General features: G+C 38.2%; 1 protein-coding gene across 1 annotated transcript in view; it reads left to right on the forward strand.

Annotated features, from left to right (window-relative positions):
• DNAJC5B (DnaJ heat shock protein family (Hsp40) member C5 beta) overlaps window positions 1–12936 on the forward strand; it is a gene marked incomplete at its 3' end in the record, with an annotated part of 46775 nt that extends 33839 nt beyond the window's left edge. The window contains exons 3-4 of the mRNA XM_081258630.1: window positions 759–930; window positions 12842–12936. Of these exons, the coding sequence (XP_081114756.1) occupies window positions 759–930; window positions 12842–12936 (267 nt within the window). The remainder of the gene's footprint in view (window positions 1–758; window positions 931–12841) is intronic.
• Window positions 12937–19521: the final 6585 nt, after the last annotated feature.

The raw sequence follows: 19521 nt of genomic DNA on the forward strand, positions 1-19521 counted from the left end.
AGCTCTGCAGGGATGGCAGGAACAGTGCCATGCTGGTGCAGGGAAGGCACTGGAAGAGGCCAGATGACCATTAATAAGGAGCTCCAGCCTCTTCTAAGAGGCAGGAGAGTCGCTGCATGGGCTCAAGAGAACATGTCAGAAAGCTCCAGCAGCAATGTGCAGAGTGGGCTAGAGGCAAGAGTGGAAGCAGGTAGGTCAGCTAGGAGGCTACTGAAGTGTCCAAAGCAGAGATAAGGGGATCCACTCTAAAGCCCTACCAATCAGGAGAGAGGCAATGGGGAGGGGGCAGAGATGGTGAGGAGAGAGACTGCAGGATGTGGTGACTGAGAGGAATGGGGTGGTGTCAGGGCTAGCTATCCCTAGCTCTTCTTGGTGAGGATGATTCAGTGCCCTTGGTGAGCTCATGTGACCTGTAGAGGTTATGTTCGTTGGTTTGTTTGCTGGTTTGTTTGCTCTGCTTTTAATAATGATCACCATGGCTTAAGACTAAAGAAGAAAATGTCATACTTCATTACTGTGGCTGCAAGTCACTTGTTCCTGGCTTAACTTGTTAGGTAAAACTTTATGAGGAATTTGTTTCCAAGGAAACTAAAAAGATAGTCCTGCATGGAATAAGGATGAGGGTGAATATGTGGTCTCTGGGGTGAACTGTGATGCCTTCAGGTCTCTGGAGGTACAAGGGTACACACTTGATTTCTGGGGTCTCCTACACCCCACTACCCCTCACCCCTGTTTTGCTTTGCCTCTGTTTCCCCTAGACTTTGTTTGTCATCATTGGCCTCTTGACCGGCTGCTATTTTTGCTGCTGTCTGTGCTGCTGTTGCAACTGCTGCTGTGGACGCTGCCGGCCTAAATCATCGATGCCAGAAGAGGACTTCTATGTGTCCCCAGAGGATCTTGAGGAGCAGATCAAGACTGACACAGAAAAAGGTACAGCAAGATGAGAACAGAGTAGGGGGTGTGTCTTCATAGGCCTGGCCAAGCACCAGGCCCCATGGCGATGGCTATCACTAAAGTGAGAGAGAGACAACAACCAAATGGGGGGAATGCCACAGACTTTCACCTTTGGTACCTCTTTTGGAGAGGATGAAAGGACAGTTACCTTTACCAGCCACAGAGAAGAGCAGAACCTGACACTGTCAGAAAGAAGTCATGAAACATGCTGATCACAAAGCAAAGCTAGTACAATTCACAGTCGCATTACAAAAGAGTGAACTGTGGGTTCAGGGAGGTTTGGGTGAGAGTGCCCAGGGGTAGGAGAACCAAGGCAGAAATTTCTCCCAGGAGAAGCATTTCAGCCTGTTACTTTAGGATCTCTATTCAGAGAGAAGGGAATGGACATCAAGAGAAGTCAACACCCCTTGACTTTTCTTCTTTCTGATTACTTGATCATGAGTTTTGGGTAAAACTGGGGGAGGGTAGTCTTTCTTCCCCAGAAATGCAGCTTCCTTCCAAAACCACACATTCAGAGCTAGCCTCAAACCAGCATCAAGAATACTGTCCGATATAAACGGGACTGTTTGCTTTCTTAAACCACCTGCACATGTCTATCAGTGTGTAGGCATGGCCGTGATAGATTACATGATTCTTCAAGTTCACTAGACCCAGCGATGATAAAGAAAAAATGTAAAGAAAGACAACAATCTCACAGAATTCTCATCATCAGGAATACTTCATATTCTCTGGGAAATGCCTTTGTTTAAACAAACTGGAGTCAAACCTGCCAGCATCCTTTCTGTCCTGCAGCCATGATCCTCCTGTCATTTTCTCCTGCAGAATGCATCATTATTCTGGATACTAGACTTTATCGCTAAGTCACAAAGAAGCCTGGACAGCCAAATAAACAGTTCAGACAGTGACCCGCTGCTGTCAGAACTGCGGAAATCAGGCATGGTGCACTTCTGTGTACTGTACGCTGATTCCTTTGATCACAATGTCAGGCATGGTGCACTTCTGTGTACTGTACGCTGATTCCTTTGATCACAGTGAAGCAGAAATTCCATGACATCAGACAGAGGAGAGACTGTTTAAAGGCTTCCAGATACTTTCAAATTCCCTATCAAATGTGATGCTAAGTAATATCCAGTTATTACCCACCCTGAGTCCAGCTTAAAGAAAGGAGTCTTCCATCATGTGAATTGTACTTAGTCTCGGACCACTTTAGGATTGGGAGATCAGAGAGGAGAGAAGGGATTTTCCTGCAAGCTGTGATTCCTTCCCATGGGGACCACTGGGTGGCCAGTCTGGCAAACAGGGGGTCTGTTCCTCACCATTTTTTATTACTGCCCCTGGAGCCAAATTGTAGGCCCGTGGTGAAATATAATTACAACTTTCTTTTGCTTCATTTGGGATATAAAATGACAAATCTTCTAACAGGGCATACACACCGAAAAGAGCAAGCAAGCTGTATTACTCGTAAATGGGTTAAACAGAGATACACACGTATAAACTCTTCTTCAGGGAAGAGCCAGTGACTTCGGCATAAGTTGCTTAAGAATGACGAGCCCAGTGCATTAATCTCATCTGCTCTTTTGAGGGAGATAAACTGTTATTAGATCATGTCAGGGGTCGCTGGGCCCATTGTTCACAGGGTCTCCCATAATATCCATCAACCCAGTCCAGTCACTGACAGAGGACAGGAACGGGCAGTTCGATAGGAGAGGACTGTCGTCGTCAGCCGCTGTGTCAAGCTTATCTTAACTTTTCCTTTATAGTGCGGGAACCAAAACTGGGTGAACTGAACCTAGATACCTCAAATCCAGTGTTCCACACTTTTCTGAAAAGCCTCAAAGTCTTTCCTTTTTAAATTAGATAAAAGCTCCACCAGGGCATTTCAGCAGACCTTCTTTGCAGAAGATTTCTTTTCTGGAACAGAAATTCATACTCAGTGCCAAATTCCACCCAGATTTCCTTCCTGCAGAGTTGTTGGTGATAAATCTACGTGCCGCTCACTGTTCTCAGTTCTGACACCCCAGAGCTACCGATTGCATTGCAGAGGTCAGATTCCAGACTTAGTAAGTCACGAACCCATTTGACTGTGTTACTGTTAGTCTTAACCAAAAGGGAAAGCTCTATCCTATTCCTAAATATCTGAAAGCTCCTGTGCAGAGTTAATCAAGGTTTTCAAGGGCCAGGAACTTACACAATTTGGACAGCCCTTTCAGAGAAAAAGAATATAAAATTACAAATACAAAATTAGATCTGAAAGTGAATACTTATTTATAATGAAAAAAAGAAATTACCAAAAATTGCAAAGCTTAAAAACGGATAAATATCTTAAATATCATAAAATTTGAAAAATAGCAATAGTTTAATTAACTGCCTGACACACCTTTATAATACTTTCCCCCTATGCTTTCTGGGTGCATATTCTTTGATTGCCTCTTCATTTAATAATAATTTCATTAATATCATTTCCTTAGGGAGAATAGAAAAATAATTGTCCTTCCTCTAGCATGTTTCTTCAAAATTTGTTTTTTATTATTGGTAGATTAGAAAAGTTTCAGTTTTACAACTCATTATTGATAATGCTGTCTAACTTTTTAGGGATTGTAGTCAGATTTAAGAAAACTCCTATCTAGTTTATTTCATATATGAGATGTACATTTGGAAGAATTTTTCCACAGACCAATTCTGACTACACATTTTAAACCCTGTTGCCCCTCCATCACCCAATACTTCCAGGATCAGAGCCCACTGGACACATTCATAATGTGTGACACCACGTCTGGCATGGATCTTCATGTCCCCTGAGCAATTAAATTGGGATACTGAGCTATAGGAGTTATCTCTAAACATTGTTGTGCCAGTATGGCTAGCAATAATTATACACAGAGTTGCTGCAAGCCACAGAAACACAGTTTCTGTTCAAGAGTAGTGGTACAGGGTGGGGTTTGCTAGTAGAGAGGAGAGATTTGCTTGGGTTATTGTGTCTCTTTCAAGTATGTGAAAGAGTGTAATCTAACTTCTGCCCTTAAGAAATAAAGGAGGGAAGTTCAAAACAGTGGCATCGTCAATATTCCCTGGAAATTTTAGAACTTGTAAACGGATTCCCGTCTCTTTCTCAGAATAAAAATATAATCCCAGTGGCATTCTAGGAACACAGGGGAACTCTATTATTCTTATGAATCAATTAGGAGCAAATAGAAGAGAGAGAGTGTCTTGGGGGGTTGTCCATACCCCCTTTCTTGTCTTGGAAAATTTGAAGCTTGAAAAACAAAGGTGATGGATACCAGGTTATTTCCCTTCCTTTCAAATGTTCACAAATTAGAAGTTCCACTTTGTGAAATTTTGAGTGTTATATTTAAAACAAGCTCATTTAGACCTTATACTCCTCTGTTAGATAAAGGCCACAATGCAGTCAGAATTCTACCAGTCAAGAGGGCTTTACAGACCATCTTGAGATAGAACACCATTCCCTGGGACCCTGTGTGTGTGTGTGTGTGTGTGTGTGTGTGTGTGTGTGAGAGAGAGAGAGAGAGAGAGAGAGAGAGAGAGAGAGAGAGGGAAAGAAAGAGAGGAAGGAAGGAAGGAAAAGAAAGGGAAAAATGAAGAAAAAAGAAAAGGAAGGAAGAAGGTATAGAAATGAGCATAAATGGAAACCTGTTATCTCTAAATACGCTGGCAAAGCAAACCAAAAATACAAGAGATAAGTTCAATTTTTTCCCAAGCTGCAAGCAGTGGACTGAAAACTCCCAGTTAAACTCAAAAATTTTCTTGCAGAGTCATGATTTCCCCACTTTTTTGAAGGAGAGGAAATAAAGTGTTTAAGGGAGAAGATTTTATAGTGGGTTGACCTTGGATCTAAAAATGTGAGATTCAGAGCACAGAAAAATCTGTTGACTGCTTAACTGTTCTTGCTACTCACCTGGATGAAACCCAAATAAATTCACAGCCACTGATCTGAAGAGGCCATATGGCTTGTAATTAGACTTGCTCTCAGCCAAGATATTGAGACATTTATTACATTTGCTGTTCAGCATTCATCACACTTTATTGCCCAGGAAAAGGGCACCAAAGAAGAGATTAAATGCATCCTTCCTCTTTTCACCAATCCCACTCAATCTCCTTCGTATCCCCTTCCCCCCAGTCAAAAGGAACTGATTTCTAAAAATAATTCAGGGAAAATAATTCTTGCAACTAGTCCAAAGCCCTTTGCTGCTTCTTTATATGAAAATAACAAGTAAGCACCATCAAGGCCCTGGGCCGGGAGAGCAGGACAAGTGAGTCAGCTCAGAACGCTACCCCCACACATTATGTGCCACTACCTTTAGGTTCTTTGCTTGCTGTTCCCTATTTAGAGGTAACTGTTATCCTGAATCATCTGTAATCATTTTCCTTTTTAAAATTTCTGTTTTATTGAGATATTTAGTTGACATACAGCACTGTATAAGTCTAAAGTGTACAGCATAATGACTTGCCTTACATATATTGTGAAATGATCACCACAATAAGTTTAGTTAATATCTATCATCTCATATAGACACACAGAAAAAGAAAAAAAATGTTCTTTTCCTTGTGATGAGAAGTTTTAGGATCTACTCTGTTAGCAACTTTCAAATATGCCACAGAGCAGTGTTAACTGTAGTCATCGTATTGTATATTACAACCCCAGTATTTATTTGTCTTAGAACTGGAAGTTTGTACCTTTTAACCACATTCATCCAATTCCTTGTCCCCTCACCCTCTGCCTCTGGTAACCACAAATCTGATCTCTTTTTCTATGAGTTTGGGTTGTATTTGTTTTTTTATTTTTTTATTTTAATTTTTAAAATTTTTTATATATATATATTTTTTGCGGTACACGGGCCTCCCACTGTTGCGGCCTCTCCCGTCGTGGAGCACAGGCTCCGGACGCGCAGGCTCAGCGGCCATGGCTCACGGGCCCAGCTGCTCTGCAGCATGTGGGATCTTCCTGGACCGGGGCATGAACCCGTGTCCCCTGCATCGGCAGGTGGACTCTCAACCACTGCACCACCAGGGAAGCCCTGTTTTTGTTTTTTTAGATTCATATATAAGTGAGATCATACAGTATTTGTCTTTCTCTATTTGACTTACTTCATTTAGCATAATGCACTCAAAATCCATCCATGTTGTCACAAATAGCAGGATTTCCCTCTTTTTTATGGCTGAACACTAGTCCATTGTATATATACACCACATTTTTTTTATCCACTCATCCATCAGTGAACACTTAGGTTGTTTCCACCTACATCTTGGCTATCATCATAATGTAATCATTTTCTTACTATTCTTTTTAGTATTCCAACTATATATATTTATGTTCCTAATCAAGTTTATTGCTTGGTTTTACATTTCTGAACTTTAAATCAATGAGCTTATACTCAACAATTATCCTTCAACTTTTTTTTCACTCAACATCATATTTCTGAACTTCATTCATACTGTGATTGTCTTTCATTCATTTTTCACTGTTGTATAATATTCTTCTACAAGAATATCCCATAAAGTTTATTTATCCATTCTACTGCTAGTGGATATTTGGGTATCCAAATCCACTTTTTTGCCATTACAAACAGGGCTAGTACAAATATTCTTGTTATGAATGTCTCCTGGTGCATGAGTGCTAGAGTTTTCTAGGTATTGGGTTGGCCAAAAAGTTTGTTCGGCTTTAAGTAAAAATAAAAGACACATTTTTCATTTTCACCAAGAACTTTATTGAACAATGTATTCATTAACTGAATGAACTTTTTGACCAACCCAATATATACACAGGAGTGGAATACCTTAGTCAAAAGGTATGCATATCTACAAGTTATTAGATAACACCAAGTTGTTCTACAAAGTTGCTGCACTAATTTCCATTAGCTAATGAGAGTTCCTACTGCTTCACATCCTTGCCCTCACTAGACTATAAATGTGTGTCAGTCTGGTGGATGAGAAATGGTATACCATTGTGGTTTTAATTTTTTTCTCCTTGAATCCTTTCAGAATCTTACTGGTTGTTTGGGTTTCTCTTTATTTGAAATGCCTATTCAAGTCTTTTGCAGGTTTTTATTATATCATTTGCTTTTTTCTTACTGACTCTTTTTTGGGGCGTGGGTATTGACTCTGTTGATCATGTTTGTTTAAAATGTATTTTCCCAGTTTGTGACCTGGTGTTTCACTCTTAATGGTGTCTTTTGATAAGCCAAAGTTCTTGATTTTAATGTAGTCAAAATGTCAATCTTCGCCTTTATGCTTAGTGATTTCTGTGTTTTGATTAAGAAATCTTTCCCTATCCCAAGGATATAAAGGTGTTCTCCTATATGGTCTTCTCAAAGTTTTATAGTTTTGCTACTCATGTTTACGTGTTTAATAACCTGGAATTGATTTCTGCAAGTGGTATGATGTAGGGTTCCAACTTCATTTTTTTCCATATAGAAAACAAATTGTCCCAGCACACTGATTTCTAGTCTTGGTTTTGATATACATTAAGTTTTAATAGATATATGGAACAGTTTCTGGGCTTTCTGTTCTGGTCCGTTGGTCAGTTTGTCTATCTATATGCAACACCAGGCCCATTTATAATAATTCATAACACTGCTCAGGCAACTCTTCCTAATTTGTTCTTCAGGACACTCTCACATATCCTTGGCCTTTTGCTTTTCTATATAAATTTTAGAATAAGCTTTGTTAAGTCCTGTACCAAAATTTCTTTAAACAAAATATTTGGGATCTTGATTAGAATTGCAGTGACTGTAGATAAATTAGGAAGAATTGACATCTTTAAAGAATGTGAGTCCTCTAATATGTGACATGGTATACCTCTCCATTTATTTAGGTTTTCTTCACTGCCTTTCAATAAAGATATCTCTTTTGTATCTTTGGTTGCATTTATTCTTAATACTTTATCCACTCTCATACAATTATAAATAAATTATTATATATTAGTTGTTGACTTGTTTTTTAGTATATAGAAATGTACTTTTTTTAACATTGATTTCGAATCCAAGAAATTAGCTAAATTCTCTATTTCTAATTATCTGTAAATTCTTTAGGGTTTCTACATACCTATCTATATCATTTGTGAACAGTGATAGTTTTGATTCTTCCTTCCCTTCCCTTATCATTTTTTTAGCCTTTTCCTTGCCTTTCTGTGTTTGTTGAGACTGCCAGTAAAATGTTGAAGAGAAGATGCTTGCAAGATTGCATAATGACTGTGAAGTTTGCTGTAGGCTTTTGATCAGGTTAAGAAAGTTGTCTTCTATTACTATTTCATTAGAATACTTTTTTCTTCACCAATTGAGATGGTAATGATTTTTCTCCTTTAAATTGTTCACGTGAAGAACTATATGAATTGTTTCCCAACGTTAAAACAATCTTGAATCCCAGAGATAAACCCAAAGCAGTCATAATGCATTAAATATTTTATTTTTTAATGAAATGTGTTTGTTAATATTTTGTTTTAGATGTTTGCATCTATGTTAATGAGTGAGACTGGCCTATCATTCTCCCATCTCAAACTTTCCTTATGGGTTCTATATCAAGATTATGCCTCATAAAATAAATTAGGAGTGTTCCTTTTTAACTCTTGAAGTTTGTGTATTACTGGATTTATTTCTTTCTACAGGACTGTGTAGACCTTTCTGGGCTAATGTGTTTTTATACAAATTTTAAATTATTGATTCAATATATTTAATGTTTATAGGCCATTTAGGTTTCCTTTCTTCTTTATTAAAACCATTAGCTCTTCAAAATTTCCTCTTGTTACCTTTTACACATCTATAGTATCTGCATTTTGTTATTATTTTTTTTTTTTTTGCGGTACTTGGGCCTCTCACTGTTGTGGCCTCTCCCGCTGTATCTGCATTTTTGTCCCATTTTTCATTCCTTATATTGGTTATTTCTGCTTTCCTTTTTTAGCCATTCTCACCAGATATTTGAAAATTTTATTCTTCTCAAATAAATATTGTCAGTTTTATTGATTCTCCTGTACATTCTCTCTACTTAATTTCTATTTTTTATTATGTCTCTTAATTTATTGTTAATTTTCTAACTTAATTTTTATACTTCTTAATTTTCAGTCCTTCTTCTTTTCTGATATTAAGCTATTAAGGCTATAAATGTTTCTGTAAGTACCAGTTTGGCTTTACATACACACATGTACATATATGTTCTTATAATCTAAGTTTGAAATATTTTCTTATTTCCATTATGATTTTTTCTTTAATCTGTAAGTTAGGTCTATATATGTCTTAATTTGTAAACCTGTGGGGTCTTTTATCATTCTTTATTATTGTTTGTGTCTAACTGAACTGCATTATTATCAGAAAATGTGGACAGCATGAAACAATATTTTGAAATGTCTTGAGGTTTGCTTATAGCCTAGAACTTAATTGATTTTACATATGTTCCACATTGCTTCAGAACAGTACATTTTGCATTTGTTAGGTTCACTGTTCCATGTATGACTATTAAATAAAGCTAATTTGTTGTATGTATTAGTTTGCTAGGGCTGCTGTAACAAAGTACCACAGACTGGGTGATTTGAAAAACAGAAATGTATTCTCTGGCAATTCTGGAGGCTAGAAACCGAAGATCAAGGTGTCACAGGATTGGTTTCCTTAAGGCCGCTCTTCTTGGCATGTAGATGGTCATTTTCATCTTTTGTCTTCACAAGGCCTTCCCTCTATGTATGACTGTGTCCTAAGTACACAAGTCATACTGGACTAAGGCCCACTCTGAGGACCTCATTTTAACATAATTACCTCTTTAAAGACCTCATCTCCAAATATGGTCACATTCTGAGGGACTGGGGATTAGAACTTCAACATATGAACGGGGTGGGGGGCAGGGACACAATTCAGTTCACAACATTACACTTTTCAAATCCTTTATATCCTTTAAGATTTTTTTGCTTGCTTTATCCATCAGTTACTGAGAGAAGCATTCAAGTCTTCCACCGTGCTGATGGATTTTTCTATTTCTCTATAAAGTTCTGTCAGTTTTTGCTTCCTATATTTTGAGGCTATATTATTAGCATATATAAGTTTAGAATTTTTATGGCTACTTGGTTAATTGAATATTTTATTATTATGTAGTTACCCTCTAGCTCTAGCAATGCTTTTTGTCTCATACTCTGTTTTTAAAATACAGTTATATTAGCTTTCTTTTCATTAGTGTTTGTGTAGTAAATATGTTTCCATCCTTTTATTCTCAATGTTTTTTTGTCCGTATGTTTTTTGATGTGTCCTTTGTAGACAGCATATTGCTGTCCTTTGTAGACAGCATATTCAGTCTGGCCATGTTTTTTCTTTTAAATAGAGTCCGTTTGTATTTTTTATAACTAATGATGTATGTTTTCTTCTATGAACTTGCTCTTTGTGAGAGACAGTATAGCACAGTCTTTTAGAAAACAGATTCTGAGAAATACTGCCCAGGTTTTAATACTAGCTCTATTCCTTACTACCTGTGTAATGCAGGCTAGTTACTTAAAACATTCTGTCCCTCAGTTTATCTGTAAAATAGCTATCATAATTACCCTACCTTGTAGTGCTATTATTGAGTTAATGTACATAAAGCACTGAGAACAGTGCTAGACACATAATAAGTACTATATACATGCTTTCTGTTAATATTTTATTATTATAATTATCACTTTAAGTTGGCATATTTTTTCTGTTTCTATTTTCTTTTCTTTTTTTCTTTCTTCTGTACTAATAGAATTTCTTTTTCACATTCCATTTCTTTCTCTCCTCCAGTTTGGAAAGTATATTCTCTGTTCTATTTGTTTAGGGCTGCCTTAAAAATTTATCAAGCATACTTAAGTTACCAAAGTTGAAAGTTAATTCTTATCTTTACCCTCTCCTGAACAATACAAGAACTTTATAACTCTTTAATTCTGATCATCTCCTTCCTGATTTACATACTATTGTCATAATTTTATCTCAATTTTAAGTCTCATAAATTATTATTGCCTTACATAATAAATAATTGTTTAGTTTTACTTACATATCTACTAATCATTTCTATATACAGCACAAATTTTTCCATATGATAACACTTCTTTCTGTCTGAATTATAACTTTTATTTTATTTATTTTATTTTTTTGCGGTACGCGGGCCTCTCACCGTTGTGGCCCCTCCCACCGCGGAGCACAGGCTCCGGACGCACAGGCTCAGCGGCCATGGCTCACGGGCCCAGCCACTCCGCAGCATGAGGGATCCTCCTGGACCGGGTCACGAACCCGTGTCCCCTGCATCGGCAGGCGGACCCTCAACCACTGCGCCACCAGGGAAGCCCTGAATTATAACTTTTAAATTAGGTCTGCTGGTGGCACAACTTCTGTGTTTATTGTCTGAAAATACCTGTAAATCATGCTTAAAAAAATAAATGTAGCAATAAGAGGGTTTATCAACAAATTTAGGTTGATATCTTCTTATAGTATATTGTAAATATAATTTCATAGTTTTCTGGCTTCTGTATCTGCTATTGGAAAGTGAGATTGCTTTAAAAACCATTATCCTTAGTGTTCTTCAATATCACTAAGATGTTTAAATATGAATTTCTCTTTAATTTATCCTAGTTGGTTCTTGAATCTGTGGATTGGTGTCTTTTATCAATTCCAGGAAATTCTCAGCCATTAAATCATCAAATATTACCTCTACTCTTCTTTTCTTTTCATTTCTTTACGAAAGTCTTATTAAATATAAGTCAGAATATCACTCTATTCTTCATGTCCTTTAGCCTCTTTCTTATTTTATATCTTTGTTTCCCTGTGTCGCATTCTGATTAATCTCCTCAAATCTGTCTTCTATTCCATTAATTCTCTCTTTAGCTGTTAAGCCCATTCATCAAGTTTTAAAAATTTCAGATGTGTTAATGTCTAAAAGAGATTTTTTATTATTATTCATTTCAAAATCCATTTGATCATTTGAAAAACAAATCTAATTCTTTCTTATTCTGTGTCTGGTAAGTGCAGAATTTGAAGTCTTTCTGGGTCTGACTGGCTTTCTGTTGTTTCTACTGGCTCTCACTCAGTGTGCATTGTTCCTATGTGTAATGTTCCCCCTCCCCCCATCTCTCTCCCTCTCTCTCTATTTCTCCCTATCTCTCCCATCTCTCTGTTTTTTACTATGAGTTTATGTTTCTTGCAATTTGTGGGGGATTCTTTGAGGCCTGGGTTGAAGGTTGGGGCCATTCACTTCTGCTCTGTGCTTTTGCACTGGACCATTTTAAACTAAATTATCAGCCTGAGGTTTCTTAGAACACACAGGTATTGTAAACTTGACCTGCCAAATTGTGTGCTCATTAGCTTGCTAACAGACATTTTTAAGGGAGCTCTTCACTTCCTCATCAAAACTCAAGACTAGCAAATTTCCTTGCAGATTTAAGGGTATGGTGATTTAGATAGCACATAACCATTTGGGGTACTAACTTTATGTGGAGAGCTTCCTATTAGACTCTTCACCTAAGCAAACTCTGGGTTTTGACCTCTCTCCCAACCAGAGCCATATATGCAATTGTCCACTGCACGATTCTAGAGGTATTTTTCATATAGATATACACTGTAGTCTATATGACATGGGTGGCAGCCCTGTCCTCATCCCCACAAAATGGTGAAAACTAAAGCTCAAGTTTATCAGCTTTAGAAATTGCCTCAAAGTGAAATCTGGGCTTAGTGCTTTGGTTTTATAATTCTGTAACTAATAGAACTTAAATGAAGAATAAAGACAGTGTATCCTCCCTTTTGAAGTCCTTTAAAGGGTAGGATCCTTAGTATCTTAGGAATTGAATTGATTTGCTAATCATCATTTCAACAAAAATATCTACCACTTGCCCCATTAAATGAAATGTAACATAAGAGGGTGTTTACTGGTTTTCTTTGTTTATTTTTAGATATGGACTTTCCAGTTGTCCTCCAGCCTACAAACGCAAATGAGAAAACACAGCTAATCAGAGAAGGACCTCGAAGTTATTGTACAGACTCTTAATATTGAGCCCATTGGGGGTCCACAGTACCTCCTCTTGGTTCAGTCATGTCTCCAGGTGGTCTTGATGGGGGAGGGTAGGGGACATGAAATGCTGTGAACTTTTCCACATTTGTATTTTATTTTTAGGTTAAGGAAAGATGATTGCTACATAGTTTTCTCAGTATGCAGATTCACTCTTTGAGGAGAACTCCTAATGGAAACACATATTCCATTTTAATGAATAAAGGCCTGAAGAGTTGTTTTATGCTCCTTGCATGAGGTAAGACAGTGGCATTGGACAGGCTTATGAGCCTGCCCTTTATGTGAGCCAGATCTCATTCCTTATAGACTAAAGTAGTATTTCAAAACCAAAGCCACTTTTCATCTATTTAACTAAATGTAGTATTCATATCTGCCTTTAAATATCATCAGCACAACACACATGTGAATTTAGGAGGAATTTTTTGTGTGTGTGGAGATTTTTCCTGTCATATTCAATATGGCTATAGAAATATTTCAAAGGCAGGAAGAAATTATTAGGTAAAGACAAATTGTATTATTTTAAAGTATATTTTTGAAAGATTACAAATTGTCACTTACTGAAAACTGACAAATAAAACCAGGAAGGAAGAAGTTTTGTGTGTACTTGTAGATTGGCATAGAAACAAAAACAAAAACGAAACTTCAGCCTGGTTAAATGTTATAAATGATCCAGAAAGTCATTCTGGGCCCAAACCAGCCCCAAACAATGTGTTTAACAATTTTAAGTTAAAATAATTTTTGTCCAACAGGCTTAGATTAGCCAGACTAAGAAAAAGACACACATGAGGTAAAGGACAGAATTCTAAATTCTACAGCCTAAATTTAAATTTAACGGCATATCACACCCCATTTTCAGTGGGATTAATAACACTGACCAGAAAATGGTCTGCTCTGTGCACGTTGAACATTTATGCTCAGAGGTCATCTCTTCATTTACTTGTTTGATCCTTATACTCATCATGTGGTAGAAACCATGTGCTATTTCTAAAATAGTAAGCAGCAAGTGTTTGTTTTTTTCCAGGTCTTCCTTAGTTCTTTATGTAATATTGCATTTTTCAAGATCTTGTTATGTTTTTATGTAACACTGCATGAAATGCCGTTTCCTTTTTTCTTTGTTTCTTATTCTGCCTCACCACCAAATTACCATTAATTAAAGTTAAATATACATTGTAAGTGGGAATTGGTGTTATAGCTGATAGTTCTGACATAACTAAAACTCTGCTCTAACTCTTGAGTTACTGGAATTTTTTTTTAAATCGACATAATTAAGTAGAAAGAGCCCTGGTTTGAAAATTAAGAACCTGGTTCTAATCTAAGTGCTCACAAACTAGCCCTGTGACCAAGTGAGATGAGAATAATATGGCTAATCTCTCTGACTCTGTTTTCATATCTTCTCTGTTCATATTCCTAATTGCTGCAAGACCAGGTGAAATAGTTAAAGTGAAAGAACTCTGAAAAGTTAAGTATTTAACAAGTATAAGACGGTTTCACATGAGTTTGTATATGTTGATACACATAGACAAATGTAATGTGACTTCTTATGTATATAAACTCTCTCATCCAACAAGACCCATGAAAATACCCAATACTAACAGTGCCAGTGACCAGTAAGTGCTCAGAACTCTACTCAACAATTGAATGCTACTTTCCATTTGAAGGGAACAATGAGATACACAGCCCCATCTGGGGATAATTTGAACCACGACATTTCCTTCCTGAGGACTCTAAGCCAAACATCAGTCCTGTTTTTGAACAGAAACTTACAAGTCACAAAGCTCATCTTCTCTTTCCCTCCCAGACCTCTTTTTTCTTTCTCACACGGAATTTTTTACTTCCACTCCCAGCTTTCCCAGAGAGCTGGTACAAGAGTGGTTGCGATGAGAATAGGGCAGGAATTATAATCAGAATCAGATGGTGGAATTCCTGGAGGCATCCTGGCCAATGTTTCCCACATAGAGCTAGTTTCTAGTTACCACGGTTGTGGCAAATGCATGCACATGGATGTCTCTGAGTGAGGGAATGAATTCTACAGAATGCCCCTTAGCTACATAGAAACAAGGATCAACTCTCCATCTGAGGGGCCACGTAAGCATCTTGTGGAGTTGCCATCTGGAATCACCTGCTATTATTCTGAATCCACAAGCATCTTAGCAAAGAAGCATCGAGGAAAGAAAGGACATGCTGACCATGATCCTCAGCCATGGCTGCCTGGCTCCAGTTCATGCAGGGTTAAATAAACTGCCACTTCAGTGGCTCACTACCTAATCCTGGTCTCCAGGCTATCAGAGAAGGGGATTTCATATAAGGTTTCATAGGTCAACCATTTATTTATCTTTTTGCTGTCTTACATCAGAACATAAAAATATATATGCATTTTTATTTACCAAAACACACACATTTTATTTCTTTGAGCATAAGTGACATTCTATTTCTACATTTCAAATGGTATGTAGACTAAAACACATTTGACATGGCCTGGTCTGACTAAAACACATTTGACATGTAGACTAAAACACATTTGACATGGCCAAGTAAGTGTTTGACATACACTTACCTGGCAATGCACCGGCTGATCTTCTGACCTATAGAAAGGGTTCCAATTAAGGCTACCTGATCTCTGTGACAGGCACAATAATGGTCCCCCAAGATGTGCACATCCTAATTCTCAGGCCTTTCATGGCAAAACCGATTTTATGGATGGGATTATTAATGACCTTAAGATAGGGAGATTATACTGGATTATCCAAGTGGGCCCAATCTAATCACTCTGGTCCTTACAAATGGAGAGCCTTTCCTGACTATGGAGAGAGAGAGGCGACTACAGAAGAATGGTAAGAGAGATGCAACTGACGATCAGAGAATGACTAGAGATATGCTTTACAGATGGAAGGTGTGCAGGCAGCCTCCGAGAGCTGGAAAACTCAAGGAAATGGATTCTCCTCTAGAGCCTCCAGAAGGAAACACAGCCCAGCAAAACACTGATTTCAGCCCACTGACACCCGTGTTAAACTTCTGACCTCCAGAACTGTATGAGTTTAACACTGAATCAGCGCTCCTCACTTGTTTCTTCCTCGTCCTTCGGACTCCTTATTCTATATTCCTCTTATGTTTCACTCCCTCATCCTGTCTCTTTAATTTTATTTTCTGCTTTGTCCCTTCTCTTCCATTTCTCAACACTCCGTCTCCTTCCCTGTCCTCCTCCTCCCACTTCCACCTTCTTTATATTTGACCTTCGTTTCTCTGTTTTAGTTTCTCCTAATCTCTCTGCTCAACTCTCTGCTTTCACATTTACTGGAATTTTTAGATAAACTGAACTTCTGGCAATCTACCCCAACTGGTGCAGGGTGCAGCAGGGAGAGACGGGAAATAGCCTGGGTAACAGGACGTTAGTAAAGGAATGTCTTCCCACCTCCAACTTCAAGCACCAATGATCATAATGCTAATAGGCAAGGGGGGAACAAAAGTATTTTTCATTCAGTTCTCTGAGTATATTGACAAATAGAAATCGTTTGTAGAGACCAAATTTTGTGAGTGAATGGCAAGGTAATTGATTAGCCATTAATTCTGGTTTGTCCTTAGTACTTTAGGAATCTCACTGGAAGGAATGAGTGCTCTCTTGATTTATCTTTAAAAGGTCACTCCCTTGCCGCCCTAGCCTCAGAGGTTAAAAACAAAGGTAGTCAGACACATGGAAAACAACCACCTATGTATGCTTTTGTTTGGGCTGTTGGAAAGGTGCGTGCTGGGAACTCCCTGGTGGTCCAGTGGTTAGGACTCCACGCTCTTATGCCCAGGTTCAATCCCTGGTCGAGGAACTAAGACCCCACAAGCCACGTGGCGCGGCCAGAAAAAAAAGAAAGAAAAAAAAATGTGTGCTGAAATTTTAGGAAGAGAAGTACCCCCATCATGAGGGGCCTCTAGACTAAAGACAGGTTGGAGAGTTTTGGGGGAAGTTCCCAGAGTAGCCCAGACTTGTGTCCCCACAGGGGAGAGACTCTGGTGAGATAGCACTTGGATGCCTGGGTGACAAAATTAAGTCAGGACTTGGTAGACATTAAGATTCCTGGGCCCACATGGCCCCTCAAGGTAACCACACAGGGTTGGACCCTGAGACCTCAGGAGCAACCAGGCTGGAGCAAGATGAGGGGCTCAAAACTTACTTAGGGGACAAAGACATAAACCCTTGCAGACCCCTTATAATCTGAGGAAGGGGAAGGACTCTCAAAACCCGGCTGAAGTGAAATTTCTTGCTATCCTGTTAAACTGCAGCTCTAAGCCAAAGTTTAATTTAGAACACGCCATCAAGAGACTTCCCCCGGATCTCTTCCCAAATGTCATTCTTTGCAGGCTTTCTAGACCACCCTGCCTAGGACTGTTAACACCCTCCACCTCACGCTTCCTATTTTCCTTCTCTGCTTTTTCTCCTTAGTACCTTTTTATCTTTCTCCCGCACCACAAGGCCTAAGATTTTTGTCTGTTTTGTGCCCTGAATTCCCATTGCTTAAAAGAGTGCCTGACACATGGTAGACAGTTGGGGCATATTAGTTAAATGAGTAAATTTTTAACCTGTGTCATAGAATAAAGAAATTCCTACCTGCTAGAAATGCAGCAGCTGCTAGAATCCTTAGTTTTTAGGGAGGCTTAGCATATTAATAGCAAAAGTAATTAATTTAATTAATTAATAGAAAAATTAATACATTAGCTTGGCACCCAGTCAAACCTCTGGCTCAATTTCAGAGTTATCTTTTTTTTTTTAATTTCAGCAGCCAGCCATCCCTTCCTCCTCAATGACAAGAGGGCGAATGTCCATTTCCAGGCAACAGTCCTTCTCCAGGCAGAGAAAGACCTTTATTCAAGAAACACAAGTCCTCCTCTCCCAAACCCCTCTTCTTCCAGCCTGCAGGCCTCCTAAGCACCTAAGTAACAGTCATATTCGTATTATTCCTGAGCAGGTCTAGACCACAAAGGGCCAGAAATTTAGATTCAGTCACGTATAACCAGTTTCTGTAAAACAAAGTCATTTCCAAATTGTAGGTGGCTCAAGTTAGCAGTGATTTCCAGAACTACATCTTAGAGTCAGCATTTACATCTGTGCTTTGCACAGTGCTAAAAATGAAGAGACTAATAAATACCTGTTGATTAATTCTCACAACATATACCACTTCTGAGAAAAGTCTTGCTCCAAAAGGGGACTTAAACATGCTCGGTGCCAAAATGTGACACAATTTTCTGGAATTTTCATGCTATTCCAGGGCTGTCCCCAAGAAGCAAAACTAAATTCCCAGAATCATATCAGCAGTTACAGGACAGCGGTTAACACATTCTGCTCACAGCTGGGCTGCCAACTGAGCTTTCTCAGAGCTGAAAATCTGATTATCAGCTTTTCCAATGCCTGAGAACCCCCAGGCATATCCCTGTTTCCAGGGCCAGGAAGAAGGATCTTACCTGGGAGGGTTTTTTCTTCTTACTCCTGGGTAATCTGCTCTGGTACCCAAATATCTCCACTCCTGAGATGTCCAGATTCATCTCCTCTCAAAGTTTCATCTACGACACACTTTCTTTTCTGGTGAAGAATAATTGGGGGAAATTTTTTAGTAGAGATATTCACTTTGGGAATGAAATTCCAAAATTTTCTTTAATTTTTTTAGAATGATCTATTTGGGCATGTATATACATTAACTATTTACTAAACTGATATTTTCAGAATTAGTATAATTGCAAAAAGCAATATTTTAAAGCTAACCTAGATTAGCTTTATAAAAGTAAAAACTGAAAGCCACCAAGCAATGAAAAGTATTGCCTATATACTGATTAACTTATTAGCATAATAATTTTCTATAAAATGCCTTCATTTCAAAAGTTTATTGTATTTAGCATGGAATTTATTTTTTTAACTCAATGTATAGCATACTAGGAAATTTAATTTTCAGCTATCAAAATCTGAAAGATACATGTTATTCTGGATAAGAGGGTAAAGTTTTAATAGATTTTTAAATGATTCACTTCTGGGCTTATCTCCTGCTTTTCTTAGTTCTCTCTCTTACCTCTTCTCAGCACATCCCATCCCCCAAGCTAAAGGATTTGAAAGGAGGTGGAAAGTGTTGGGTTTTAGTATCACAGGTGCATTTGTATTTGAAAAAACATGATTCATTTTTTCATAAATTAAAAATCTGCTGGACGAACAATAATAACCAACAGTCACCGTGCTCAGGACCTGACACTGTCCTAAGAGCTTTATATTAGCTTTATATATTTAATATTTACATATTCACTTAATGCTCACAACAACCTGTGGGACAAGTACTATCAGCATTATTATTCCCCATTTTTCAGACGAACTAAAACAGAAAGGTGAAGTGACTTGCCCATGATCACCCAGTTAGTGAGGGCTAGAGCAGGCGGGTCCTCAAGTCCGTGATATTAACAGCTGCACTATATTGCCCGTCCACAATGATCTTATATTTCCAACTACATTTGTCCTTCTTGAAAACGAACCTTCTACACCTCCCTGCACAGATCCTTCCCAGGGTTCTTTTATTTTCAAAAGGAACGTCACTCCTGTCA

Source organism: Mesoplodon bidens (genome assembly GCF_964165515.1).
Source record: "Mesoplodon bidens genome assembly, chromosome: 16".
Classification (NCBI taxonomy): domain Eukaryota; kingdom Metazoa; phylum Chordata; class Mammalia; order Artiodactyla; family Ziphiidae; genus Mesoplodon; species Mesoplodon bidens.